Below are 11,882 nucleotides of genomic sequence, written 5' to 3'. Positions count from 1 at the left end.
GCTAGTCCGGTGGTTTTATGTAAGAAAAATAATGATTATCCTTTGGAGCATCCAAAAAGGTGGAGATTCGCTATTGATTACCGTAAATTAAATTCCATAACGAAATATCCGGTATATCCCTTACCGATTATAGAAAAAATTTTAAGGAACATAAAATCAACCAAATTTATGACAACTTTAGACTTAACGAATGGTTATTTTCAAATAGGGATCAGGCCTGAGGACGTGCCTAAGACTGCTTTTATAACCAAGTCTGGCACTTATGCATTTTTGCGAATGCCGTTTGGCCTTTCAGGCGCCCCAGCAACATTTCAGCGATGCATGGACATTGTGTTAAGACCTGTTCTCGGAAAGTCCACATTTATCTATTTAGACGATATCATTATTACTAGTGATAATCTAGACCAACATGTACAGGATTTAAGACAGGTGTTTTCTTTATTAAATGAGGCCGGTCTAAAAGTTAATGTCGAAAAATGCAAATTTGCAGCCCCTGAATTAAAATATTTAGGTTACAAAATATCGCAAAAAGGGATCGAGACAGATGAATCAAAAATAATCGCTGTACAAAAGTATCCGACTCCAAACACGGCAAAGAAGCTCTCTTCTTTTCTAGGACTTTGTTCATATTATAGGTCCTTTATAAAAGATTTTGCGGCTATCGCTGAGCCGTTGTTAAAATTAAAAAGGAAAAAGGCAAGATTCTCGTGGACGGCCGAAGCCAATAGTGCTTTCGAAAAATTAAAACAAGCATTAACGCAAGCCCCTGTGTTGAAATTTCCTGAAAAGGATGAAAATTTAGAAATTTCAGCGGATGCTTCGGATTATGCGGTAGGAGCGGTACTTTCGCAAAATCAGCAGCCAGTAGCATTTTTTAGCCGAACTTTAAATCAAACACAAAGAAACTATTCCGCGACCGAGAGAGAGGCACTTGCAGTTCTGTTAGCAGTGCAAAAGTTCCGAGTCTATTTTGGAAAGGCGCCGATAACAGTATATTCTGATCATGCGGCGGTAACTAGATTGTACTCTGGAAAAAATTTATCCCCAAGGTTAATAAGATGGGCACTCAAGCTGCAAGAATATAATCTGGTAATCAAGCATACCCCCGGAAAGGAAAATATCGTAGCAGATGCCCTGTCACGAATTAAATTAGACGAACAGGGTAATACCGTAAAAGTTGCAATGCTGACAGCGTGTACAATAAATTCCCGAGAAACTGTAATAACCGAACTGGGTAAGGATCCTGAGTTTGGAAGTATTTATGAGTATTTGAAGGATCCTGAAAATTTTAGCCACCAAGATATTGTGGCGATAAGAAATAGGGCGGCCCATTACGAACTAATAGATGGTCTATTATTCTACACAAAAACTACGAATTCCAACAACGAATTTCGACCTGTTATCCCAGCTAGTCTTAGATTAAATATCCTGCAAGAGCTCCATGACAGCCCTTTAGCTTCTCATGCTGGTATTCGAAAAACTACTCAACGCGTACGCGAGGCAGTCTACTTTCCTGAACTGCAAAAGTTAACAAGGGCGTATGTCCACTCCTGCCCAACATGTCAAGCCGTTAATTATATTAATTTCCGCCCGGCCGGGTTTCTAAATAGTATTAAATCCGAATTTCCAAATGAAATAATCGGCATCGATTTATTGGGCCCTTTCCCAAAAAGTCAGTTAAACAAAAGTCGCTATCTCCTTGTTATAGTTGATCATTTTAGTAAATGGACCGAAATTGTTCCCTTAAAACGAGCCTCCGCGAAATTAGTTACCGATTCTATTTTAAATAAATATATTTTAAAATACGGGGCGCCCCTAAAAGTTATATCGGATAATGGTCCTCAATTTGTAAGTAATATATTTGAAGACATGTGCCAAAAACTGGGCATACGTCATTTAAAAATGATCCCGTATCGGCCGCAATCAAATATAGCGGAACGGGTCAACAGAAATATAGTGAAAATTATCCGTAGTTATGTTAAAAATTTTCATAAAAGCTGGGATAACTATGTCAATGAATTTGCTTTCGCCCTTAGGACCGCAAAACATGATACAACGGGCAAAACTCCTGCTGAGTTATTTCTAGGCAGAAAGGTTATAACACCGTTAGATAAACTATTTTATGTGCAACAAAGAGCCCCAGAATTTAAAATGGGTGATATAGAAAAACTAATAAAAGAAGCAAAAAAGAATACGGAAGTAGCACAAAGAAAACAAAAATTGTATTATGACTTGAAACGACGGGGAGTAACTTATAAAGTAGGGGATGAAGTACTAAAAATTAAGCATTCACTTTCTTCAGCACCAGAAGATAAAACTGCCAAATTTTTTCCACGCTTTGAAGGACCATATGTTATAGAAAAAATAACTCACGCTGTTGTAGTATTAAAGGCAAGAAATGGTGAAACCTGTTCCGCAAACATTGACCAGATAAAACCATTCTATGACCGTAATAAAATGCAAATCTTTTCAGATCTTTTGCAGGATCCGGTACGGCAGACACCGCAGGTACAAGTTCCAGAGGTGGGAAAACGACAAGTACAAGGGCAAGCCAATGAGAGACAGAAGCAAGTGAAAAGAAAATTGCCCCGCGGAAAAATTGAAGGTACAAAGAAAAAGAAGCCGTTCCACCGTCCAAAAAACAGAGTTCACGAACACCCCCAGAATGAAGAAGGGAGAAGGACGACGTATGTGGAAAAGACCGGGAGAAAGGACGGCAACTATAACCCGGCTGTGAAACGGAAGATTGACTCATCCGACAGAACTCTCCGCAGCAAAAGTCGCCGAAATGCGGAAGGGCCATCAGCGGCGGAGGAAAAAGTACAAGAAAAATTTGAACGGCCAACAACGAGGTCCAAGCAGGATCACGACAGAAGTTTCCCGGTTCCACCAAGACCAGCTGCCTTCAAACGGCCAAGACCACAAGCAGAGGACAGAAGGAAGATGTTCAAGGGTGGCCGTAGTGGTGAAAAACGGAAGCTTCCAGAGGAAAGCACTGAAGGGCGAGCCCGTACAAGAAGGAGGATCAACCAAGCTACGGTCTGCAGCACCTTTAAAGACTGGGCCCAGAAAAGGATGTCTGAATATTACAAAGATAAGTAAAATTTTATGTTACTTTACAAACTTAAGTTAATCTTTCATTCTTACTGCAAGTGGCAGATTTCAAGAAGTTTTACCTCATGCGAGGTCTACCTTTATCGCCAAAAGGGCGAGAAATGAGTTGTGACCGATTTTCTTATTATGTTTTTCAATTACTCGCGCGTAAAACTAAAGTTGATGTATAATAGCGTTGTATAAAGACTTAAATATTGTAAAAAGTTATTGTATAAATTTTATTTAAAACATTCTAACAAGAAAGACGTTTTAGTCTGAAAGACTTTTTGAAATGTAGTATTATTTCAATGTAGAAAGAATTGGCACTTGCTTTGAAAAGAATAGAAGTTAACAATGTACTACTAATGTATGTTTTCAAATGTGTAAAATTAACGGCATCTTGATATGTTCTTGTATACATGTGAACTGTTATTTTGAATGTTTAGAAATACCGTGATATGGTAAAAGTGAAAGTAATGTTAAAAAAATTTGTTATTCGTGTGACTGTAAAGATTAAATCATGGTGAATATGTGTTAAAGGTTGAATGATGTAGTTAGGCTCTCTGACGCTACACTTTAGAGTTAGCCACTTTCAGAATAGTACCTTAGGGTCTACAGTTGAAATTAGGGTGTGTTAAGAGGTCTCGTATGTTGAATTTTAACACGTTAGTGTTTTGATTGTAGGAGGAAGTGTTGAACACATAGACAGAAACACATTCGTGTTTGGTGTTTTTACAACACATGTCAGAGAGCACGGGGAGAGATAATTAAAATAGTCATGAATGAAATAAAAATGTTAAGAAAAGTATATTCTATATGTTATTTGCAATGTCATTCTGTAACATTTCATTAAACTAGTTTTCCTTCCAGATCTCTGGAAGGAACCAGAATTGAATAAAGCTCCTGTTTTGATGCAGTACAGATGAAAAAGAAAAAAGATTGTTGTATATTCCGGGAGCTGCTATTGTAACAAATTTCTTTCTTTTAAAATTTTCTAGTTTCTAGCTAAGTTACGATTGTAAAAGTTTGGCCTCGCGTTAGTTTCTAGAGCTAAAAGTTTTCAACAAGGTCGTTTTAGACCTCAGTTTCAAACTAATTAACTCTGGCGGGAAGTATGTAAGGATCTTAAGTTTTACTAACGTTTATTTTATTTTAAATCTTTACTATCACTTCTTATTTTCTACTTCCGGCCAGAATTATAAGCGTGAAGGGTTTTGTGCAAAGTTGTCTGGCGAACGCCAAGTATTTAGTGTGGCCTGTGACAAACGAGCAAATCGCTTCGTCTAAAAGATTATGAAAAAGGCCTAATAAGACTGTAAATAATCTTTCTATTAAATCTTCAAATGAAGAAGAAGCATGACTTGTATGTTCAAATAAACTCGTGGGTATTTAAAATAACAAACTTTAATTTCAAATTAAATTATCATAGTCGGAGACTACGCAAAGTGGTCTACTCAAGTTAAAATATAATCAAGTGTATATTTTAATGGCGCGCTTTAACGTCGGTCAGCTAAATGGCTAAAGCCGAAATACTCACTGGCAGAGCTGGGCAATAGATATAAACGGTAGATTACGCTATCGAAAACTTTGCATCTAAAACACTGAAAAACCTTCGACTTAAATACTCTGCAACTTAATTTACATCCTGGTAAGGACTACGGAAAGAAGTTAAAGTTACGGAAAAATTAAAGATTCAACTTATGGTGATTGGTTAATTAACATAAAATGAATCACAGCCTTGTCTTTAGCTCGATGATTGATTTTTGCGAAGTGTCATCACATTACTTAGCAGATTGTCATCTTGTGATTCCGAATAATCCAGAGGGCAACAACAGAGTAGCTTTAATCAGATAATATCTCTGACCACCACAAAAAATAATTGACAGTTAAAATAATCTTGTTGAAAACTTATGGGCAAAGGTGTCTTGTTTTATAGAAATGTGCAAAATAAGCGTGCTTTTGCATTAAGAAAGCATATCAATCAGAAGATTTTCCCGGTCAATCGGGAGTCAGACGCATTTCATTTTCACTTTTGCTTCTATATATGTTTAAATGCCCGCAGCACTCGAAGTGTAATACAGGAAAATTCATCTACTAAGAATCGTTGTATACCTGAAAGTTTAATTATTGTAGAAGAATATTATTACTTTAAAACAAGGGTGGAAGAAATCATATCAAAAGAAGAGCTTGAGGCCTTATTATAGATTAAAACTATTTTTCCTCACATATTTTATTAAATTCAAAATACAATCTTTCATGTACATAATTTGTACACTTAATTCCAAAAAATGTTTGAAGTAATTTCTTGCGTTATACCACCTTTATATATCTGATTACTTAGTGTTCCCACTTTGGGACTATGATTTTCAGTCTCTGCTCTAAACATCATATATCCTACGTATCGTTATTTGTCAGCTGTATATTTAACTTCAGTACAGATATGTTTTTCGATTTTTGTAATATCATCTAATCATCGATTTTAAGTGTTACGGTTAGATGTTAAAAGAATAAAACATTAAGAGATTTTCCTAATTTAATGTTTTAAAGTTAGTCGCCATTGTTCCCTCTCATTTATTTTCTTAAATTTAAATAAATATCTAAAAACTTCTGTTTAAAACTAGAAGTTCGTTTTTTCCATCTTTGCTTTTCTCTCTCTCTCTCTCTGGGTGGGGGTGGGGGGTTTAAACTATATTCGAAGCTATATTTAAATGGAAAAGTTTTACTTTTGCTTATTTCGCAAATAAGTCATCAGTAATGCATAAAATTCATAACTAAGCAGTTAAATTCTCTCTCAAGAAAAAAGCATCAGCTAAATATAATTAAATATTTTTAATTTTCTAAGTAAAGGAATTTTACAATCTTCAACGACTCAATAACATGAATATAATCTTTCCAAATTTGGCGTAAATTTGTATGATTTGAACAAATTCCCAAGGCGTTATGATTACTGATATGAAATACAGCATCTTATAGATATGGCAGAATATTTTTCTTTCAGTTAACTTTCATTCCCGCTTTCTCAGAATCAACTTTTGACTTTTTGGTATAAGACTGGCTCCTAGTTCTCCTTCGAAATCTGCAGTCTGTCCAGCTGGTAAACTTATGTCGAACTTCTGAAGAATTGATACGAAATAGAGGAAGACTTCCACTCGTGCTAATGTTGCACCTGGACAAGCTCTTTTGCCTAAATACACAAAATCAATTTATAAACCTTTTACGACGCAATTTTCACATATTTTCATAAATTTTAAGATCATTTGGGTAATTATGATACTTTTTTTAGTTTAAATTTCTCATAAATAGGTTTTTAAATTACTATATTGCTTATTTTATATCACGTTACTTGCGTTTGTAAGATATCAGCATTTTTCTGAACAAACTTTTTGTCATAAAATAGTTAAATGCATGTATAAATAAAAAATTCTTAATATTAATTATTAAAGAATTAATAAAGATAATAACCAAAATTTTCTTTGCATATTCATTTTGTAAGGATCTTAAGTTTTACTAACGTTTATTTTATTTTAAATCTTTACTATCACTTCTTATTTTCTACTTCCGGCCAGAATTATAAGCGTGAAGGGTTTTATGCAAAGTTGTCTGGCGAACGCCAAGTATTTAAGTGTGGCCTTTTTGCCAAGCAGAAGAGAGGAAGCCGTGAGTTCGAAGCAGGCCGCTTACCTTAGAAGTTACGCAGTTGCTACTTTGCCTTCCAGGCCAGAGGTTTTAATCCTCTTGATAAATTAAACGTATTGTAGTGTTCACAGTCTCTGTGCTACATACGCTTTCTGTTATTATAAGGCCAATCTTATTCTAAAGTTAAATTAGAGTTTAGTTTTATTTTGATATCTTTTAAGTTAGACCCCGAGTGGAGGGTCATTGTATTCCGAAGTACGGAAGTCATTGTATATAAAGAAAAAAATAAAGGGTTTTGTATACCCTTCGTCTGTATCCTGTCTACTTACTACAATTAGTGAACATAGCTTTAGTAAGCTCTCTGTTCTAGTCAGGTCATTGAATGTTTCCGAAGAAGGTTAGAAGAAACATTGAACCTGATAATTTTATTTGAATATTTACGATGTTCATCTCTACATTGTGCGAATTATATGGTTAAACCCAAAATCATGCAGTTTTCTCAATGAAATATATTGCATTTATAAGGTATTCTCTCCCACCTTTCCGTATGCCTTCTTAGTGTAACTGGAAGCATACCCAAAGCGTATTCGAGAGAGGTACAGGGTTCGAGTCCCGGCGAGGGCATTGCGCAATTTTCACATATCCAGCATCAAAAAAGGCCTATTGACTCTGTATAGTAAATATTTTCAAAGCGCGTCTGTACCAGAATTAGTAATAATGATGTAAGTATCATTAATGTTAAACATCTGGATACCCGAAATATATATCGCATAGTACAATAACAGCTCTGAAACTTTACTATTCTCAAAATTAACACTGAGTTAATTTTAATTTCCATAATTTGTTTTAGCTACTCCAGACAGTATGATATCGACTGATTTCCATGTTATGGGTTCCGCATTCGAATCCCGTATAAATATAGATATTTGTGACTTTAGGTTTCTCACAGCAGGGGAACTTAAAATATGTCCAGCCGACATTCTTCCTGATAGAGTGACGGCATCATAGAATTCTATCATAAACATCCTTCTCAATCAAAACTCGGCTTATTCAGCTAACTCTCGTATGCTTTGTCTAAATCAAGTAATCCACTTTAGTCAAATCCGTAAGTTACTTTATTTGAATATTAGCTTCTTTAAAATGAAAAGAAACTCATTTCTTAGAAAACTGCGTTTTATATTTAACTTGCATACTGTAATGTGAGTCTTTTCACTTTTCGTAGATTCTCTTTACCAATAAACTACAGATGGCTCATAGTTTATATAAAGTTTTAAAGTAGTTTATATAAATGTTATAATATATATAAAGGTAATTTTAAGTACCTCATAACTATGAAATACCTACGCAAATTTGTTTACGTAATATTTCATAGAAAATCTGGGTTTTACTGTAATTCCTCAAAACTGAGAACTATAATACTACATAGTTAGTGCATTTTTATTCTTGTATCATCTCTTGCAGTTTAGATTGAAACGGGATAATCCCTTACTTTTATACGGACTACAGAGAGCAGAGTGTAAATGAGCAATGTAGTGTACATTTATACATTTTATACTGTACATAGTATAATTATTTTATGTAATATTATTACTGATAGCAACTAATCAAGGAAACGTTTATGCGCGTAATGCGAACGTCACCTTACTGTAGTGTTAGGTATTATCCGTGTTTTCACACAACCGTGGTATGCGGGGGCACTTGTACTATTTTTTAGAGTAGTTTGTTGTTTAAATTGTGTTTATGTTTTTACATCTATGCATATTAATTGTATTTTTAGCAATGTCTATTGATGTGGTGCATATTCTCTTCTCTATATATTCATATTAATATTGATTTTCCGAAGTCATAATTTAAAATAGCCCTGATCCCTGCTTGTGTGTTTTCCAACGAACCTGTGAAAAATGAGATCAATTATTAAAAAACATGGTTAATGAAATATGGCAAAGTACATGAGGGCTACGTGCCTAAGGATAGAGTCCTTGTGTATAGGACATCCTAAGGAAAACTAGCTCATGTTCACTTTACACACGGGTAAGGCTACGAAGCCAAACGTACAACCAACCCGTTCGCTAGGAGTCGAACGGAGGACGAACTACCAGCATTCAGTTGTCTTAATCACTCGGCTACTAGTGAGGCTGAATCATTATAACATAAGCAAGAGCGTAAAGTCAAATATTGAGATGTGAAGGGGAACAAGCATATTACTTTTACGGTAATAATTTTATCTCTTGAAATTCATTCTTTTATTGAAAATTCAAGAGTCGAACTTTTGATCAAAACATTGCATGATGAAAGCATTTTAAATACACGCAGGATGTTCCTAAAAGGTTCTAGCCAACTGCAAATTACTATTAAACCTTTAATACATTACATAAATTAACAAATCTTTTAATTTAGAAACAAATATGATATTAGTTTAGAATTAAAATGGTGATCATCAGAAATGCTTCGCATTTTTCAGGAATATCCTGAGCATTCCCTCTAATGTTCCCTTTATTTATAAAGCCGATGTTTCCCTTTATTTGTTCCCTTTATTTATTAAACTTCAGACGTTTCTCATGTCACAAATATTATATGAAGTATTAAAGAAATTTTCTGAAATACCCTCAGTAGCATTAAAATTTTATATTCTAGAAATCTAGAAAATAATCTGTGAAACACAATTGTGACACTATTAATAAAGAAAAAAAGAGCTATTTATTATGAATGATATTAAAGAGGATCTTTAGTTTTTATTATGAATGATATTAAAGAGTATCTTTAAAGAGTATCTTTAATATCATTTAAAGAGTATCTTTAATATCATTCATAATAAATACTAAAGATTTATCAAGTCACATAATGTGCGTCTTCATCTAATTTTTAAAATAAGAACAATGTCTTACCAATTGAGAATGGAATTAAATATTCTATTTTCTTTATTTCCTTGCCATCTTCAGTCAAAAATCTTTCCGGGCGGAAAAGCTCTGCATCTTCACCCCAATATTCCGGGTTATGATGGATTGCCCATAAGTTGGATAAGATAAAAGAATCCTTTGGAATGAAGAAGCTCTTCACTTTTGCATCTGCAAGAGTGCTAAAAGATTTGAAATAATATATGGTATAATATACGGGCATTTATTTTCTTAAAAATTAATTCTTTAAAATTAATTCTGGTGATTCAGAATCCAATAGACGGTATTCATATTAATTTAAGGTATAAAGTTTAATAAGGCAACATTATTAAAATATAAACAATCTACATAGTAACATCAAATTAGTTTTAGAATGAAACTTAAGCATATGTTCTCTTTTTGAAACGTAGGTACTGTTTAGCGTCTACAACATTTGTTCAAAAGAATTCATTTTTTAAGCTATGTTTTATATAAAGCGATTTTCAAATTCCTTAATTTAAGGATTTTGCCTTAAGCATTGACAATAAAAGGGATTATTTAAATAGACACTTATTTAATAACTCATACTATAGCTTGCTACTTTAAAATAAGCTCTTCAAGGCCATTTCTTGTTCTCAGACAAACGTTACAATTGTAAATGAAGGGAAAATAGTTATGCGTATTTTAAAGTCGATTGTAAGTGAGCTGACCAGGTTTAGTTGAACTCAAGATAGACATTACATAGTTATTTGATTCTTTCCCTCATGTGAAGTCAATAACATATTACTAATTATAACTTTTGGAAATATGTGGAATGCTTTAAGCAATGCATTAAAAATATGCACGCTGCTTTATTCTGTGACTATTACTTACTTCATTTATTTCAAGTGACCAACTAAATTTAATTTTATAAAATCAGCAAATTAGTCCTAGTATAACTTAATATTTTAATATGGAAGCTGGAAATTTTTAGGCATCAGTAAATTTACAATTATCACTCAACAATAGTAAATGAAAACAACTAAATCATAGTAATTCTATTAAATCATAGCAAGTGAAAATAAAGTCATACAGCTCTCAAAGCAACCTCTTAATTCGATATTTTCTTACATTTACATAGGATGACAAATTATTTCAAATGTTCTACTAGATTTTAAACAATATCAAAACTATCAAAAATACTGTAAAATACTGTAAATCAAAAATATCAAATCAAATCAAATATACTATCAAATCATAATATCATAAAATCATAATATCATAATATCAATATCAAAAATACTGTAAAAATACTGTTAATTTAAAATGAATACTTAGAGCGTTAAAGCTTTCTGTACCGTAAATTGAATTCTTTTAAACTTTTAATCTCCTTTTTTTAACCCAGGTATTCAAATTAGTATCTTTTAGATGTCACAGAAAAGGAGAGAATTGCAAATTTGAGGAGAATCAGAGATATAAACAGACTGTGTTTTCTAATTTCATTTGTTATAAAATTCTTGGATTATCAAAAGCATCAAGCCTAAGCAAACAGATATAGTTTTAGTTAAAATAAAATTAATAGACTTGGTAGGAAAATTAATAGAATTGGTAGGAACAGCAAAATAATGTTGGAATAATACGTCAAGAGATTGTGTTTTTCATATATAATGTATTAATGCTTTACTGTAGACTTTTATAAACTTTCACTCCAAATGGAAAAGTTTGAAAACACATCCATATCTTAAACAGAACTTTAAATGTTTCTGCACCATTAAAAGTATTTTCCAAAACTCTTTTTTAAAACCTAATTGGAAAAAAAGTTGATTAGTTTGTTCTCTTGGAAAAACAATATTTAATTAACCTTCGACGATGTGAAGTCCAACAGCAAAACGTAACTACATTTTTTACTTAATTTACGTAGCAAATAGCAAGATATCAATTTAGGTATTCGTATTTTAAAACATTTTTCCATTATAGTAAAAAAACAGAAGGAATGGCATTTTGAAAAGTTTCCTTGAACAAAAGTCATATTCAGATAATTGCCTCACATTTCCATTATTTTACGTTTTAGAGTATTTTAAAAACTCTCATTTCAAAACAGATAAACAGCGTACAAGGAAATCGCAAAATTTTATGTGAATTTTTTAATGTATGAATTTTTTAATATAAAAACTAATTTTCGAAATTTATTTCAAAAAAAAAAAAAAAAAAAAAAAAAGAACAGAAATCACCACATAAAATGAGCTAAAATTATTTCAGTCGTTATCCCTAAAATTGATGCTTTTAAGATGTTTTGAGAAA

General features: G+C 32.8%; 1 protein-coding gene across 1 annotated transcript in view; it reads right to left on the bottom strand.

Moving 5' to 3' along the window:
- Positions 1–5,903: 5,903 nt before the first annotated feature.
- LOC146999081 (cytochrome P450 18a1-like) overlaps positions 5,904–11,882 on the bottom strand; it is a 45,575-nt gene continuing 39,596 nt past the window's right edge. The window contains exons 7-8 of the mRNA XM_085814525.1: positions 9,615–9,805; positions 5,904–6,277 (exon numbers count right to left, since the gene is read on the bottom strand). Of these exons, the coding sequence (XP_085670651.1) occupies positions 6,099–6,277; positions 9,615–9,805 (370 nt within the window). The 3' untranslated portion in view covers positions 5,904–6,098. The remainder of the gene's footprint in view (positions 6,278–9,614; positions 9,806–11,882) is intronic.

This window comes from Stegodyphus dumicola, chromosome 1 (genome assembly GCF_044657685.1).
Source record: "Stegodyphus dumicola isolate Sdum_Otavi_A_Nest chromosome 1, ASM4465768v1".
Taxonomy (NCBI): domain Eukaryota; kingdom Metazoa; phylum Arthropoda; class Arachnida; order Araneae; family Eresidae; genus Stegodyphus; species Stegodyphus dumicola.
This window is presented reverse-complemented; position numbering and strand designations above follow the sequence as displayed.